The following is a 19,317-nucleotide window of genomic DNA, read 5'->3' as shown; positions in this document are numbered from 1 at the left end:
TTAAAGCATTCCACTAAAGGGAATTTTCATCTTTCTTACATCTATAAATGTTAAGAAAGACCCTTTCAAAGACTCAGTTTTTCATCATAGTTACTTGCTGATTCAACTATCAGTTTTCTGAGTTAATTATATTAATAGGGAACTCAATGTAGTAGTAGCCATCAACATAGCAAACATATTATCACAATATTCTATTTCTTTTGTTATTTGGTTGATCATAGAAGCATGCCATAATCAGTAAATATACCTTGTGCTATGTGTCACATTGTAGAATACCTCTTTGTTCTCTCTTTTAAAGATGTCCTCCAGATGATGGGGCGTGCGGGGAGGCCGCAGTTTGATGACCAAGGCAAAGCTGTAATTCTAGTTCATGACATAAAGAAAGACTTTTATAAAAAATTTCTTTATGAACCTTTCCCAGTAGAATCAAGGTAAATCTTATTTAAATTAGTTTAAATGGATTTATTTCATCACAAGTTGGTGTTTTTCTGGTTATATTTTATTATATATAAAAATCAGTAAAGCAGGTAGCTTAAAAGAATTTAATATAATGTGAAACAATATAATTATCACTTTATGACAATATTCAATTATAATTTAAATGTTAAAAATAACTTTTTAAAATAAGCAGTATAGTACAGTGTTCAGTTGCATTGGCTATGAAGCCAGATGACCTGGGTGAAAATCTGAGCTCTACCATTTACTTGTTGATCTTGAGCAAGTTACTTAACATCTCATTGCCTTATTGCACCTATTGTAAAATGGACATGGTAGCAAGACCAGCTATCTCATAGAGTATTAATAATTATCAAATGCATTGTGCTTCGAACAGTGTCTATCACATAATAAACATTTAATAAAGTATTAGTTTGGTGAGGGTTTTCACAGTACAGTTTTACAGTTAATAAATAAATATCCAAAATAAGGGAGCATGTAATTAATGATTTAGGCTGCTGGCTCATTTGAGAATCATCCTATACCTCTTTTGGGACCCACTAACCACTACCTCTTTCTCAAAGTCTTCTCTTGTATTCTCAGCTGAAATAACCTTTCTTCCCTCAGATTTAGGTATTTTTCACTTATAAACACTTATCACTTTCTACCTTTTATCATAGTCCTTTTCTATATATTGGATCTCCTTTACCATATTCTAACTGCATTGAAGACAAAACACCTGATTTATCCTGTATATAATTATTGGTTCTTTTTATTTTTTATAAGTGCTAATAATGTTGATTTTGAAAACTTAAAAAGGCAGCCAGGCACAGTGGCTCTCACCTGTAATCCTAGCACTTTGGAAGGCTGAGGCAGAATTGCTTGAGGCCAGGAGTTTGAGACCAGCCTGGGTAACATAGATAGATCCTGTCTCTACAAAAAAGTAAAAATAAAAAAATTAGCCAGGCATAGTGGTTCATGCATGTGGTCCTGAGGCAGCAGGAGGATTGCCTGAGCCCAGGAGTTTGAGGTACAGTGTGCCGTAACACCACTGCACTCTAATTTGAGCAACAGGGTGAAACTATCTGCAGAAAAACAAAAGAAAAAGAAAAAAAAATTAGTAGTCTAAGTACTGATCTCAAGGAATTTAGAAAAAAAAATAGCGAATTGAACTCAAAGAAAGAAAAAGAGTAAGAGTAAACTGAAAATAAACATAACTAGAGAAAAATCAACAACACCAAAAGTTGGTTCTTTTAAAAGGATGAATAAAATTGATAAACTTTTTAGTCTAAATATCAGGAATGGAAAAATACCACAGACTGGAATAATAATAGGATATTAACAACCTAATGTAAATAATATTTAAATTTTGTATCAAATAGTAAAATTTCTTTTAAAAATTACTAAAACTGACACAAAAAGATAGAAAATCTAAATAGTCTCTCATCTGTCAAAGCAATTGAATCTGAAATTTAAAATCTTTTAGAATGAAATCTTCTGACCCAAAAGCTCCGATGGTGAATTCTTCATAACATTTAAGGGTGAAATAGCATCAATCGTACGCAATCTCCTCCTAGTAGTGGAAGAGGGAAGAATACTTACCAGCTTGTTTTATGAGGCCAGAACAACTTGGATACCAAAACCTGATAAAAAATTTACGAGAAGGGAATGTAACAGACGTCTCTCATTAATATAGATGTAGAAATCCTAAACAAACAATAGTTAATCAAATCACTGTATAAAAAGATAATATATTACTACCACATGCAGTTTATTCTATAAATGCAAAGATGATTATTTGAAAGATGAATGAATATAATTCACCACATAAACAAAAATGAGAAAAATTATATAATCATTTCATAGATGTAAAAAAAATTGATGAAGTTCCATACCTATTTATAATAAAACTGTTAGCAAACAGGAGTTTGAGGGAATATTCTTAATCTGATAATATCTACAAAAAATCTGTATCAAGCATCATAATTTATAAGAAGATATTGAAAGCTTTCCCTTTGAGATAGGGAATGATACAGGGATTTTGCTCTCACATCTTCCAGTAAGCATTGAGCTACAGGCCCAAACCACTGCAGTAAGGTAACAAAAAGAAATGGAAGTCCAAATATTCTTTTGAGAAGAAAGTGACTAGAAAAGCACAACAGGAGGGCTTCTGGGACACTTTCAGTGCTTGATGTTGATGTTGATTACACAACTGTGTTCACATTGTAATAATTAATTGTGTTGTACCTATATAATTTATGTAATTTTATCTGTGTATACTTCAATAAAAGTTAACTAAATTTTTTTTGTTTTGTACTTTGATATGACCGTTATTATTTTATGTATTATATAGTATTTCATAGTTTATTTATTCATTTCTCTATTAATGTGCACCTAGAGAATTTCCAGTTTTCTCCTCTTAAGTATAACGTTGCAGTGAAAGATCTTCTTTCCTATTCTCACATGTAAATGTTTCTCTAGCAGATCATAATGAAAAAGTGAAATTGCTGGTTCACAGTGATTGTTCAGATAGATATTACGAATTTGATCTCAAAATTGACTGGACCAATTTGTAGTCTGCAGCTGGTGACCTGAGAGTAACATAGCAACTTTTTTTTCAATTCAACTTATAACTATTTTCTCATGTCCTTTGCAAAAACTATTTTTAATACCTGCATATTTTTCCATGAATTGTAGTTTTACTTAGCTTTTTCTTTTGTTAAACATTGCTTCCTTTTTTATATTTAACATAAGAAGCTAAACTGAACATTTTGTTATACCAGTCTTTCAACACCTCTGATTATCTATGTATACTCCACAACACCTGATACATAATGTCTTGTATGACTAGGGACTTTAATATTTACAAATTAATGAAGAGAATATATTTGCTCACTCTTCTGTTCTAAATAGCATCTCTTTCATGTCAACTCTCCTTTAATCTGCCTCAGTACTTATTCCATACTTACTCCATGTCCTGTACCTGTGCTCTTCCTTCCTCTGCAAGATATCTCTTCTGTTGCCTGCTCTTACTCTACCTCTCTTGGCTGTCCTCATCTCCTGAAAGTCAGCAGTTTTCTTTTTGTCAGCTTGTATTTATTTTACACCTAGCAATTTATTTTCCAAAAATGATTGGTAGTGATAAGTGCCATTTATTGAGTACATACCATGTGACAGGCACTAGTGATTGCTTTCAACAAATTATTACTACTGTTAACTTAATCTGGAAAAATATTATTATAATAGTACTTTTGTGACATTCTAACTAACGCACTTTTTATTCACATTTAAATGAAAATTATAACATACTTCTTTAAAAGAAAATGAGAACACATATATGTACTGGTGAATAATACGGGTTCACCTGAGTTCATGATACTAAGTGATTTATAGACTCATGGTTAAAGTACGTTGAAACCAAATTCCCACTAAATAATTTGGAATGAATTATTTACAAAGCATACAAAATTATATACTAAATATTTAAGTTATATAAAACAAATTTGTTTTTATCTTAGAACATAAAATCTGAATCTTGACTATGTGAGATAAATTTAAGTGTTTTTAGTTTAATGCTCTTGTATGTTTCCCGTGTCTTGTTCACGATATAGTTTATTAGGAGTGCTCTCTGACCACTTAAATGCAGAGATTGCTGGTGGTACAATTACATCTAAGCAAGATGCATTGGATTATATCACCTGGACTTACTTTTTCCGACGCCTTATCATGAATCCCAGGTAAGTACAAGAGCAGTTATACACCTTTCTGTTTTGCCCCGAAATAAGACATATTTGAAAGTAATAAACTCCAAATTAAGGTACATAGAAAAAAGGCAGAACTTTGGAGATTCTAGGTATATGAATTTGTGTAAAGAATCAGATGATATCTCTGGTATCACAGTATATTAAAATATCAATAATCATATGCATTTGTTACTTATCCTATTTTAATTACCTTAAGCCATCCTGAGGAGTTTGCTCTGTAATTGAGACATGAGATACCTGAAGTCGTTAAGAAATGTGCTAAACTACATGATAGTGACTGACTTAGATGCAGTTGGAATTTTTTTCCACCTACAACTTCACAAGCCTCACTCTTTTGATAAAGCCAGATCTTACAAAGTCAGGTTTTCTGACTCATAATCTACAACTGTGTGTGTGTGTGTGTGTGTGTGTGTGTGTGTGTGTGTGTGTGTGCATGCATGTGTGTGTAGATGGGAGTTGGCATGTAACTGTAGATATATTTATCATTTCTATTACATAAGAATCAAGGCATTTAGTGTGACAGTGCTTTGGGCTTGGAATCAGCACACTGATTCTTATATCCTCACTATCCTTTACTAATGGTGTGAGTCTGAGTCACTTTACCTCTCTGAGCTAGATGTTCTTCATCTGGAAAGTAACGAATAGCCTCCCTCCCTCACTGGGTCATATTGAGAATTAAATAAATGAATTAAAGCCATTCTAATTCTGTATGAATTATAAAGAATATAATGTTGACTTTGAGCTGTTGTTCTGGACTGTCAGTTGCTTTACTGATCTGTACCATCCTAAAGAGTCTAGTTTAGAGACTAAGAACCTAGTCATTTTAGTCAGTTTGTCTAATTAGCACACAGAGACATAATTCTCTGAGGCCAATTTAGTACTTTAGCAAATTGTAGTTCCTTACTGAATCCACAGATACATTGCCCTTTGTACGTGTATCTCCTTTTTAAATTTTTTTAATTGTTGAACTTTCTATTTTAAATTGCAAAAAGAAAAAATAGTACAAAGCACTGTATACCCTTCACCCAGCTTCCCCATGTTAACATCTTACATGACCATGTATAGTTATCAAAATCAGGAAATTAACATTTATACAGTACTACAAGCTTTATTCAGATTTCACCAGTTGTTCCACTAATGTCCCTTTTCTGTCCAAGATCCAGTTTAGTACCCTGAGTTGTATTTAGTTGCCCTGTCTAGTTGACTCTAGTCTGTGATATTTCCTCAGTCTTCCTTTGTCTGTCATAACCTTGACATTTTTGAGGAGAACTGGTCAATTGTTTTGTAGAATGTCCTTCAATTTGGCTTTTGCTGGTTTCCTCATCACTAAATTCAAATTATGTTATTCAGCAAGAATATTACAGAAATGATATTGTGTTCTTCTCAGGACATAATATTAAAAGGTTCTTCTCTGCTGGTCCTATCTATATTTAAAATATCACCTTGTATGTGAAAGACCCTAAAATATGTGGCTATAATCTATTGTCCATCAAGTTACAATTTTATTTCTCCAGCCTTCTGAATGTTGCCACATGGACTTCCCACCATCATTTCACTTTAACATGTCCAAAACTAAATTAATCATATAACTCTCAAAATCTTTCTCTACTCTTTCTTACTTTTCTTAATATTATCACTGCATCTGTTTACCTTGACTTAAAACCCCAAATTTACTTTTTGATCTTCCCTCTCCTTTGCTTCCATAGTTCTCTAACTGCTTAATCTGCTTTTAGTCTGTCTTTCAATTTTGCCTTCTTTGTAAACTGTCAGATAGTATTGATCAGAAATTAAATGTATTATATAGGGGGTGGGAACTAGATAAGGTTTAGTTAGCAGACACAGAATGCAGTAAATCTTTAAATTAAGATAATGAGTAGGAAACTATCCAGTGTTTACATTTTTTTCAACCATGAGAGTGAGATGAGCCAGGAGTACAGTTGGAGACACGGGTCAGAACAGGGGTCCCACACACAGGGAGCTGGCTAGGTATGACTCCATGTTGCTCTGATTACAAACTGCCTTGTATTTTATAATATTATGGTGAGAAAATGCACATGAAACTGTAATAAACAGTAGTAATGAAAGACAGAACAGGAAGTTTGGGGAGACTTATCACAGTAGACAAAAGATGACATCTTAAGAGGTTTATAAATTATAGAAATTATAGTGAGCCTCTGATCCAGAGTATTCCTGGGTATTAGCAATTTAGGATGTCTCCTGCTCACACGTGGTGGTAGTCAGTGTAGTCCATGTAAATAAATCAGTATTCTTTTTTTTTTTTTTTTTTTTTTTTTTTTTTCTTTTTTTTTTTTTTTTTATTATACTTTAGGGTTTTAGGGTACATGTGCACAATGTGCAGGTTTGTTACATATGTATCCATGTGCCATGTTGATTTCCTGCACCCATTAACTCGTTATTTAGCATTAGGTGTATCTCCTAATGCTGTCCCTCCCCCCTCCCCCCACCCCACAACAGTCCCCGGAGTGTGATGTTCCCCTTCCTGTGTCCATGAGTTCTCATTGTTCAATTCCCACCTATGAGAGAGAACATGCGGTGTTTGGTTTTTTGTCCTTGCGATAGTTTACTGAGAATGATGTTTTCCAGTTTCATCCATGTCCCTACAAAGGACACGAACTCATCATTTTTTATGGCTGCATAGTATTCCATGGTGTATATGTGCCACATTTTCTTAATCCAGTCTATCGTTGTTGGACATTTGGGTTGGTTCCAACTCTTTGCTATTGTGAATAGTGCCGCAATAAACATACGTGTGCATGTGTCTTTATAGCAGCATGATTTATAGTCCTTTGGGTATATACCCAGTAATGGGATGGCTGGGTCAAATGGTATTTCTAGTTCGAGATCCCTGAGGAATCGCCACACTGACTTCCACAATGGTTGAACTAGTTTACAGTCCCACCAACAGTGTAAAAGCAGTATTCTTTAGTTCACACCTCTTTAGCTGTAGGAAATTTGGGGACTGCAAGTCAAAAGGGTAAATTGTCTTCATGCATTGACTAAGAACTCTTAGTAGTTGTGGCAGCTGCTTTGCCTCCCATCTTGCTACCCCAGAAAGAGGATTGAGTATCTCCCGCCTACCACCAAAGGGGCTAGTGTAGATATTAACCCACACCATCTACGTAAGAGGTTCCTCTCACTTTTGCGCTTTTGCTGTCACTCTTCTTCTTGCCTGCAGTACCCTCCTTAGCTCTTATAGCTAAGTCTTAAAACAGTCTTAAAAGTCCAGTCAATGTTGATAAATGTAGCTTCAACTGATTTTCAGAAGTAACAGTTTATCCACTTTTTTTTTTTTTTTTTTTTTGAGACGGAGTCTCGCTCTGTCACCGAGGCTGGAGTGCAGTGGCGCTATCTCGGCTCACTGCAAGTTGCGCCTCCCAGGTTCACACCATTCTCCTGCCTCAGCCTCCCGAGTAGCTGGGACTACAGGCGCCTGCCACCACGCCTGGCAAATTTTTTTTTTTTTTTGTATTTTCAGTAGAGACGGAGTTTCACTGTGTTAGCCAAGATGGTCTCCATCTCCTGACCTCATGATCCGCCCATCTCGGCCTCCCAAAGTGCTGGGACTGCAGGCATAAGCCACCACACCTGGCCCAGTTTATCCACTCTTGACCATTCATATTTTATGTGCTAGTTCCTTCAGTAGCCACCAATACGTATATTGAGATACCTGGCTGGGCTGTCATTATTATTCTGAAGTAGAACCCTATGCCCAAGCTGTTGCCATGTAAGTTCATAAATCTAGAATAGATACAGCAATAATTTGTTTTTCAGAAAAAGCTATGATTAGCAACTCTTAGGTTCTGTTGGAAGGTAGTAGCAACATAAATAATGACTTCTATCCTCAAAAATCATTAAAATTTACTTAAAATTATAAAGTATAAGCATTTAAAAATTAATTTTTTTATTTCTTAATTCTGTAAACATTTATTGAGTACCTACTATGTTCCAGGCACCACTCTAGCCACTTTGAAGATATATTAGTAAACTAAACAAAAACTTTTGCTATCCTGGCACTCATGTTCTTTTAGCAGAGACAGTAGATTTTAATATTATTAAAAGGTAATAGATGTTTAGAAGGAAAACAGGATAAGGAAGATTGGGAGAGCCAGAAGGTGGCCTGGGGGAGATGGGAGATTACAATACTGTGTTCAAAAGAAAGTCAGGATGGGCCTCATTAAGGGTGCTGATATTTTAGCCAAAAGTTGATATAGGTAAGAAAGTTGACCACTTTCTAGGAAATAACATTTCAGGCCAAGGGAACAAGAGAGATTCTAAGGCTGGCATGCCTGGTGTATTCAAGGAACAACAAAGAAAAGATGTGGCTGAAGTAGAATAAGTGAAAGCAGGAAAATAGCAGGAGATGAGGTTGGGGATGTGGAGGGCCAGTGGTGATATAGGGCATGGATGGTCTTAGAAACTATGGTGAGGATTTTGACTTTCGTTCTGGATGAAACAGGAACCATTGCAGAGTTTTGAGCAGGGGACAGACAGGACCTATTTATGCTGAAAGTCAGGTCAACTGTAATAATAAATATTGTAAATGATTTAAACTTCCCTGTTGTAAAAGAGAAATTCTCAGATTCATTCAAACGTGATTGATATAGAAAAGCTGAAAATTAAGGATTGAAAGAAGATGTAAAGGAGAATGATAAAGAGAAAACAGCAGCTGCAGAATTAAAATCATACAAAACCAAATTCGAGGCAAAAAAATACAAAGGACAAAGAAGAATGTATCATATTGGTAACAAACACAATCACTAGAAAGTTATGGTAGTTTACAGATTTTTAGAGAACTAAAAATAACATCAGATATATAAAGCAAAAACTGAAATTCAATTAAAATTATAGCCCAACTAAATTAGTGATGTTAGGAGACTTTAACACATCAAAAAGATAAGTATTTCATAAAAAAGAGGATTTAAATAATAATATCCTTGAATTTGTATCTATTGTATCTTTGTACATATGTCCCTAACAAAATATCATTACTTACAAACACTAGTGGAAGATTTGTTTTGAAAAATTTACCATGAAGTAGACCCCAAAGAACATCTCAACATAGAGATCATAAGGCTGCATTCTCATTGTGTAATATCATAAAACCAGAAATAAACAGTAAAAGGGATGGCAAAAAAATTTAACTGCTTGGGATTATAAAACTTTTATTCTAGTAAAAGATGAAATCAAACAAAAGGTATAGACCACAGCTATACAAAAATACAAATGTAATGTAATAAAACAATGAATTTAAACCAAAGCACAATTCTAAGGAATATTTATATCTTTACAGACCTAATAGAAAATGTGAATGCTTAAAAATAAAATAAGCATTTATCTTAAAAAACTAGATAAAGAACAATAGCAAAATGTAAATATAAGAAAGAAATTTATAAAAATAAAAATTGGAATTAATAAAGTTGTAAATAAAACTCTGCATTGATAATATTTATTGGGTGTCTACTGTATTTGAAATGCTGTTTCTGGAGCTTAACTCATTTAGTACTGTTATGATCCCCATTTTATAAATAAAGGAAGCACAGGGAGAATAAGCAACTTGCTCCCAATAGCACAGTTCCCAAGTGACAGAGGCAACACTGGGATTCCATCCCATTCTCCATCACTGTGCTCATTGTCGGGTCCACATTCCCTGTCCACTTCTCTTTTCAGTGCTATGCTGAACAATGGGTTATTTATGGAAACTCTGCCATACTCATTCAAATGACCCTTTTTTCTGATGCCCCCCAATAAACAAACTGTCAGTTTTAATATATAAACCTTCTTCACATCTAGATAAAAATGGAAAAATGTGCCTAAGTAAATTTTGACAATTTATATATTTTACTTAACTGTAGTCAAGCTCTGCCACCTTCTTTTTTGATTGACTCTTTTTTTAAATAATGCTGCTATAAATATTTGTGAGATTTTGTGTGAAGATAAATTTTTTTAAAAAAAATTTTAACTGATAATTACGGTGTACAATGTACTGTTTCAAAACATGTATACATTGTGAAATGAACAAATCAGGCTAATTAACATCGATCACTTCACAAGCTTATCATTTCTTTGTAGCAAGAACATCTACTCTTTTTAGTAATTTTGAAATACACAATACATTATTATTAACGATAGTTACCATGCTGTGCAATGCATCACCAGAACTTATTCCTTCTGTCTAACCGAAACTTTATGCCGTTTGACCAACTCCCCCTTTGCTTGCATGGCTTTCCCAACCCGTATGGCCTCTGATAACTGACATTCTACCCTCTACTTCTATGAGTTTGACTTTTTTAGATTCCACATATAAATGAGATCATACAGTATTTGTCTTTCTGTACTACCTACCTTATTTCAATGGCATAATGCCCTCTAGATTCCTCCCCCTCTAGATTCATCCATGTTGTTGCTAATGTAGAATTTCCTTCTTTTTTAAGTATTCCATTGTGTATATATACACCATGTTTTTCAAATCCATTTGAATATCCATTGATGAGCACTTATATTGTTTCCATATCTTGGCTATTGTGAATAATGCTGCAGTGAACATAGGAGTGCAGACGTCTCTTGAACATACTGATTTCAATTCGTTTGGGTGTATACCCAGAACTGGGATTGCTGGATCATATGCTAGATCTATTTTTAGATTTTTAGGAACTTCCATACTGTTTTCCAAAGAGGCTGTGCTAATGTACATTCTCAGCAACCATGTGCAAAGGTTCCCTTTTCTCCACGTTCTTGTGATTGGCCCTCACTTGTATCTTTTTATTATTGTCTGTGTTAAAATCACTTTTCCCAAAAGCTGGAAGCAAACCAAGCCACAGGAAACTGGTAAATTTTTCCCACTTATTTTTAGATCTGATAAAATTTTTTAAAATGCTAAAGTAATTGTCTCTAATGAAACACTTATGTATAGTTTTAATTTTTCCTTAATAATCCTTATCATCTAGTACCATGAATTGAGATTTGACTTTTCTTGGGAAGGAAGAATATGTATGCATGCTTGTTCATCTGCATGTGTGTAACAAAGAGACTGAGGTTTACTTAACAATAGAAAAGAAAGACCATTTTTATAATACAGTCATATATAGGTAAAGAAATACAACCTCATATTCCAGCTCCCTTCAGTTAATCATACTACTATAAAGTCCTCACCACAGCACACCAAAAGTAAAACTTGTGTTGACAAAGATTTCAACCACTGTTCCTGAGTTGGTCACTATATGTCTATTTACAATCTTGTGTGTGTGTATATATTATGTATATGTGCAAATATATATGCATATAAAGATAATTATGTTTATATATGTAAACACATATATATATATATAACGTACGCACACACACGTTAACTTGTTCAAATGAATATAAACACATGTACTGGTGCTTTCATAAAATATAATATATTCCAAATTGAGTTCTGGATTCAATTTGTATGTTCAGTTTTACTCTGTTTTCCCCTGAGAAAGCTTTTAAATATATCTGAGGCAAAAATGTTGTGGTAGTTTCAGCTGTTCCTGCAACCACTTTCGCTATTTGTGTCATTATTATTGCTGCATAATCTGAACATAAAATAACATGGTGCTGTAACAAATGACTTCCCACTACTGACAGTTATAGCAGCAGCATTTCAATACTGATGAAAAATTTCCCAGCAAGATATCTGGCCAGGTTTACATAAACCAAACAGGAAATGGCTGCCACTATTCACATTAAATCCAAACCGTTTGGTGTAACTTTATTTTGTTTTACATTAATATAAAACCTCTTTCATTCTCAACTGGTGAAATTTCATCAGTATTAAGATTCGAAAAAGTAACTTGAGATTTCATATGTAGTATTCTTGTTTGTCCTTTGATAAGATCTTTTAAAGATAATTTTTGAAAAGTTTTTTAGTTTTTGATTCTTTAAATTTTATGAACTTTGTAAATTTTTATGATAAGGAGAGGTTTGTTATGACTTTTTCCCAATGGACTGCTAATAGAAGTTAGCTTGTGTAGCCCATGTGCTAGATGCTGTCAGTATCAAACTGCCTTTGACTTTCACACCTCTCAGGGGACTAGTAATTGTTGTGTTCAAACAGCCTGTAATTGTGATCCCGCTGGCTTTCTCAGTACGCTTCTGGCTATTAGAATCATTAAACAACTCAGCACCTGTTAACAGCATTGTAAATATTCAACCCTGCTTGTGTGCAGGTTGAGTCCAATATAGGGAAGTCTTACAGAGCTCAGTCTCATAAATTAGAGCTTCTGACAAGTCAATTATTGTGAAACTGGGTTTCTCTGTGAAATAAATGAAATAGCATGCTGACAAAAAGGTAGGCTGTCTGTTTATGGCAAAGAGAAGATAATGACTTGATGATTCAATGCAGTGAACATGAAACTACATTTTATCCTTTACCCATAATTAAACAGTTGTGAAATGTTTGTGTTTAAATAACCAGTAAATTAAAAATGTTGTACTGCGGAGAGTGCAACATGAAAACAGACCTTTTTGCTTAGCTGTTGCATGCTTTTTCAAGTTAGTAAAGTGATTATTAAAATTAATGATATGTAATGTTTTAAGCTAAATGCTTATAATTGTTCAGGCTAGAAGTTGCACAGTAACCAATAAAAGTTCACCTCATAGAAGTTAAGGCTATATTATGCTACTAATAGAGAGCATATAAATCTGTACTCTATTCCTTATTCACAGAAAAATTCAAAATATATTAACTCCGAAAATTTTATGTAACCTAAAAAACTTCATTTACATTTAAATTATTTTATAGTGTCTCACAAATTGTATATCTAATTAAGATGTAACAATATCTTACTTTTATAAGGATTTGAAAATATTTTAAATGACTTTAGAATCTCAGTCCAAATATTGACAAAGAATAGTATTTGGTAAAGATCAGTGAAGTTCAATTTACTTGAATTGAATTTTGTATTTCTTCTGTTATGCAAGTCAGTGAGAATGTTGGTGACCACATTTAGAAAAAAAGAACTGTGTTAAGAATAAATAACAATGAAACATTTATGTTTTCTGCATGAAGAAATGTGAACTTTTAGCAAGTTAGATTATAAATAATATTGTAGTGGCATCATCATATAATTTATTGTAATCTCAGAAACATCATTTAGGTTGATTTTTTCTTTGGCAACTTACTTTAAATGTTTAAGAAATATTTACCCTGACTATATTTTATCTGGATGAAAACCACAAATTTGTCTTTAAAAAGTCCCTATAGGCTTAAATAAACAGACTTTAGAAGGGATGTTAATCCATTGAAATATACCTTGTAAATACGGTAAACAAAATAAAGCAAATACAGTAAATAAAATAAGATAAATATTTAAAAGAACCTGTAATTTTTTCAAGGAAAGTTTTTTTCATTGATAGTTTTAAATATTATTTGCAAGTGTACTAAATTTATTCATTAAAGCATAAAAATGGTAAAGTTGACATCCCAGTTATATATAGGACAACGGCTTATGGTAATCCGTAACAGGATCCATTAGTTTTCAAATGACCTAGTAAACTTATAGATAAAAATGGAATTTTAATTTTTTTGTATTTCACAGTAATAGTTTCAAAATATCTTCTTTCTGTAATGTCAGTTGCATAAAGAATTGTTTGTTCCAAGATCAAGGCAGACAATTTGGTTTAAAAAAAGAATAGTTTGATTCTTACTCTACAAATTGCACTACTTAGTATCCTGGGCACATTTTGACTAGTGTTTTGAATTTAGAAATAACTTTATCAGCCATGTATTAGTCCTGACAGCTAAAAATAGTATTGGAAAATTTATAGGCTTAGCAAGCCAAAAGAATGTGAAATACAAAGTAAGCACTTATATTGTAGAAAGTTTGACTGATGAGGCCGGGCATGGTGGCTCACGCTTGTAATCCCAGCACTTTGGGAGGCCGAGGCGGGCGGATCACGAGGTCAGGAGATCGAGACCATGGTGAAACCCCGTCTCTACTAAAAATACAAAAAATTAGCCAGGCATGGTGGCGGGCACCTGTAGTCCCAGCTACTCGGGAGGCTGAGGCGGGAGAATGTCGTGAACCCGGGAGGCGGAGCTTGTAGTGAGCCGAGATCGCGCCACTGCACTCCAGCCTGGGTGACAGAGCGAGACTCTGTCTCCAAAAAAAAAAAAAAGAAAGTTTGACTGATGAATTTCGTTTCTTGGAAAACAATGAAAGAGAAAAAATATTTTAAAAATTTGGAATAACTTTGGAGATTTGTATCTTTTATATGGCTTGAATGTCCAGAATTTTTATTTTCACCTCTAAAGCAGAAGACATTATTCTAACTACTCCTCCTTAGTCATTTTCCAAAAGAAGAGAAATATTTTCTAATGGTTAATAATTTTGGTTTTTCACTTCCATATATGCTTAGACATAAATTTGAACATTTTTTTTAAATTAATGACAGCACTAGGTTCAGTACTTATTTATCTCTTAATTAATATTGCTTTATTTTGGTCCATGCCAAGAGCTTTTCTAGAAAAAGCAATAACTTTTCGATAGATCAAAATTAAAGTAACTATTCCTTTTTAATGGAAGTAATTTTCCCAAATAAATTCCAATAGTCTCTTACTATAATAATTTTTATGTAATGGGGCCTCTCATATTTCGGTGTACCTAGCCATTTGCACTAACTTTTCTTTCTAATGAAAATATGTCCTGACATTATTAGTCCTGCTTTGTGTATTTTTAAATAATTTTTTTATAATTTACTGACCCCAAGTCTCTTCCTTTGAAGAATGAAAAATATCACAAAAATTGTCATCTAGATAGTGTTCTCTATTGCTCTCAAGTTGTGGCTTTTTTTAGTCCTCTCCCATTTGAAATTGTTAGCACCCTTTTCCCAGACTATGAATATTCCCTTCCTAGTCCTGTACAGATGTAAAACCATCATGATGGCGTCTTAGGGATGAGAACCTGTTCTCTAAGACCACTTTCCACTGCCATCCTTTGATGTGGATGGGGAAAAGGGAGGTAGGGCATATAAATTACCCATGCTGACTAGGATATAGGGTTCACCTAGTAGGAATTAGGGAACTGCCAAGATTATGGGTGTAGTCCCTTGCTCTTCAGGTCTGTTTCCAGGCACAGATCCCTAGTGGCCAGAGGGTTTTGCCAAGAACTTCTCGGTGTTGCAGGGATGCACATTCACGTGAAATGTATGTCTTTAGGCTTTTTGCTTGGAAAATATACAGAGCTGGACTTATGTATTTTTCCTGTATTGAGACTTGGTTACAATGCTTTATTTTTACCCTGATGATGTCCCTTCTAGTCATTAGGATGACATTTATTCCCTAAGCACTAGGGTAACAATAATTGACTAAATTGCCTAAAAGAACTCGTCTACCACCCAAGATTAATATTTCTGTGAGTTTTGTGACGTTACTGAGGATAGGTTTTATAATAAAAGGGGATTATATTTGTATATATTCTGTGAAACTGAGGTGACAGTTTTAGTAGAAAATGTCTTGAAACAAATAATAATAACCTTGCTTGTTTTCTAGCTACTACAATTTGGGTGATGTGAGCCATGATTCTGTGAACAAGTTTCTGTCCCATCTGATTGAGAAGTCCTTGATTGAATTGGAACTTTCCTACTGTATTGAAATTGGAGAGGTACGACTTAGTCATATGCATTCTAATTGAAAAGATTGCCCAGCTTTTGGCAGGTCTTTTGCTTCTAATACTATCAAAATTTTTAACAAAAAAAGCACCTGTCTGAATTATTAATTTTATAGAGATATGTACTTTCATCGTACTCTTCATTTGTTATTCTTTTGAAATAGGATAATCGCAGCATTGAACCTCTAACTTATGGCCGAATTGCCTCCTATTACTATTTGAAGCATCAAACAGTTAAAATGTTCAAGGACCGCTTGAAGCCTGAATGCAGTACTGAAGAATTGCTTTCAATTCTAAGTGTGAGTTCTTCATACATTTCATATCTTCTCTTTTAATTTAGGGCTTAAAGTTTTGCCACCTAGTTTGTCTTGAAATTTAACAGAAACTATTTATAAAGCCCTTTCCTCTGTCAAACAAGGTCACTACAAAGCAACATATCTAGACTAAGATGCCCATAGATAAGGTGACCACATAATTTATCATCCAAACTTGGATCCTTCTGAGCGTGGAATGAGGCCCTATTAATATTTAAGCCAGGATAGTAGATGTAAACTGGACTGTCCTGAGCAAGGTAAGTCATCACCCTATCCTTAAATATAATAGCCTCTTTGAATTATGATTGAAAGCTTTTCATATTACTTTTTTGGATAGTTCCTGTTGAATACTTACCTGTGATGCTACTGAAGTTTCTTTCATAAGCATCCATACAATTAAGTTCTTAGAATTAATGTCAGGACAGCTGTTTATCCCCCATCCCCACAAACATCCTTACCAAAAAAATGACCACAGATATGTCACATGGTAAAAAACTATACTGTGTTCATTTTTCCTTTTTTTGCCAAATAGCTAAGAAATTAATATTAGAAGCATCTTGTCCACCTTTCCTTCTACATAATGTACTCTTCTGGCTTTTTTCCCTTTGTTGATTTTAAGTGTAATAATTTACCACAAAACTTTGTTAACACATTAGTTAGGATATTCATATATTCTGACTGTTACCTTAATCCTTCAGATGTGTTGGTGCTTTTTAAAAAAGTTAAGAACAATTGGACCATTCTGTCTTGAAAGTCCTTCTCTTATAAATTCATTGACTCTATGGTAGTTCACTTAGTAACTTTTTTCCTTCCTCTCCTATTGCTTTATCATTCTCAATAAGCTTCAATATCCCATTCACAGTTTTTCAATTTCTCAGTTTTTTCCCCTCCAATAAACTAATTTGTAAATTTTGTGCCCAGCATAGTGCCATGTACATTTTAGTGAGTTTGAAAATATTTATTAATGAATTGATGGAAATATTTATTAATGAACAGATGGAAGGATAGGTAGATCCTGTAATAATCAGTTTTCTATTGTTTGCTCTGTAGAAAAGAATAGAGGACTAAAGTATATAAAGCAGCTACCGAAAAATATTATTTTAAGAAATTAAAAATTTATTTCTGATGGAAGAGTACAAAATATAAAGAATTTTTTAGATCCTTAAGAATGAGATTTATATCAGCTCCTAGCCAAAGATTCATAAAAGTAGGATTTCTCTGGGGAAGAGACTGTTAGCACAGGCAGCTAAATAATGGTTAATAAATTTGGGCATGCCTCTTAAATTAGTATCTGTTAGATTTAAGAATATAACTTCTTTCATATTTATCTAATCTCATGTTTAAGCATATTTTTCTGCCTTGGAAATATGTATGATAACAGCTAACACCTTTGAGCAGTTTTTATGAGCTAGACATTAAGAACTTTAATAAACTAATCCTCACAACAACCACTTATTTGATATTAATAACATCCCATCATTATTCCCATTTTAAAGATTAACCATCTTGTCCAAAGTGAGTGGTTTGCAGTCTAGCACCAGAGTATGGGCCCTGAAACCATCCTACTATACTGCCTCTCAAGTCATACACATATACACACATGCACACAATTAGGTGGAAGGCACTGAGGTGGGAGGTACAAAGTAACTTAAAACTAGATACACGCTGTAAAGGAAGTTTGTGAAAATCATATGCCTACTACATTCTGTACCCCTGTTTACTCCACTAAAAAAGCCAAAAAAAAAAAAAAACCCTTACAATCCCAGGGGAATTAAACGTTTGTTTTAGTCTTCTCTTTGAAAAGGTATTGATCACAAAAGGTCTGTTCCCATCCTGTCAGCAGCCTGTTTCTTTCTGGCATTACACTATATAAAACCAGTTATGCTGGTATATTTTTGTTAAAATAAAGTCAGTTCTCCTGCTAATAACTAAATAAATGGAACCATCTGAAAATATGTGTAAGGAAAGCTATGTAATGGAATATTTACATAGATATGATTTGATCTACCCCATAAAAATTTCCACAGCAAGAATATCTTCTTCTCCCATGGTGTTTAGTCCAAGGAACACTCAGCTTGCGCTAGATATTGTCTCAGTCTGTATTATCTCAATGAGGGTTCATTCTGAATGAAGAGCCATAGGACTCACATTCACAAGAAGATATGTAGGTATCACACTGTTTTCTTAATTTCTTGCCTAGGAATTATTCTTTGTTCACTAACGAACACTATGTGTAGCTACCAGCAAAATGCTAAATAATACAGCAAGATTGTATAATTATGGTGTAATTTCCAGAAATCCTTCTTCTTCTTAAGTTTCTTTAAATGACTTTTTTTTTTTAACCATGAAAAGACTACCAAATGACTCACAGAACTCAGTATACTCCCTACTCTTGCCTCCAAAAATGCATATTAATCTCATTGTGGTTTTAAAATAAGGAGAAAGTAGTAGTCAGACCGAAGCTGTAGGGAGCAGGATGATAATAGCATAAGAAGATGAGGAAAGCTGTGGGGATAACGTTAGTGTTTCAAACATCTGTTTCCATTATCATTGCTTTCGTTATTATAATACTTAAGAAAGTCATATTATGTTTTTGTACAATTCACTCATATAACATTCGTTGTTAATGCTTCCTTTTACTAAGATACATTCATTGATGTTTCTAAAGTCATTTTTAAACTTTAGTTTTTAAATTTTTAGTATTTCTGATAACATTACAACTGAAAAACTTGTATTCTTTTGAGTATTACTTTGAACTTACCATAATATTTTCTTAAATTTTATTAGTGAATAAAGTTTTATTTCTTAAGCTACCCATTACATTTGTCTTTTGGTTTTCGGGATTTTGGGGTATTAATAACGTATAGAAATTAGGTTCATTAAGATTTTTATTTTGGGTCCTCTGAATATGTTGCAGTGTGATGATTGTGGGCACAAAAAAAACAAGCTAGAAGGTAATCATAAATTGGAAAAAAAGAATATTAAAACATCTATTCACTCTTACCAAACATTTCTAAATATATAAACCCATTATTTCTCTTCAATTATCATCAAAACACAGTTTCAAGTGATGATCTCTTGATTGTATCTAGTCCTAACTGATGGTATCTTCTTTTGGACCTTTTCTTCCTTTAGAGAATATAAGTATTTATA

The 19,317-nt window shown here is 33.5% G+C and overlaps 1 protein-coding gene across 1 annotated transcript in view; it reads left to right on the top strand.

Moving 5' to 3' along the window:
- Positions 1-19,317, top strand: part of ASCC3 (activating signal cointegrator 1 complex subunit 3) — a 393,050-nt gene that overhangs the window by 284,686 nt on the left and 89,047 nt on the right. Inside the window, exons 33-36 of the mRNA XM_030809499.1 lie at positions 299-431; positions 4,047-4,172; positions 15,733-15,844; positions 16,015-16,149. Coding sequence (XP_030665359.1) covers positions 299-431; positions 4,047-4,172; positions 15,733-15,844; positions 16,015-16,149 — 506 coding nt within the window. The remainder of the gene's footprint in view (positions 1-298; positions 432-4,046; positions 4,173-15,732; positions 15,845-16,014; positions 16,150-19,317) is intronic.

This window comes from Nomascus leucogenys, chromosome 3 (assembly GCF_006542625.1).
Source record: "Nomascus leucogenys isolate Asia chromosome 3, Asia_NLE_v1, whole genome shotgun sequence".
Taxonomy (NCBI): domain Eukaryota; kingdom Metazoa; phylum Chordata; class Mammalia; order Primates; family Hylobatidae; genus Nomascus; species Nomascus leucogenys.
This window is presented reverse-complemented; position numbering and strand designations above follow the sequence as displayed.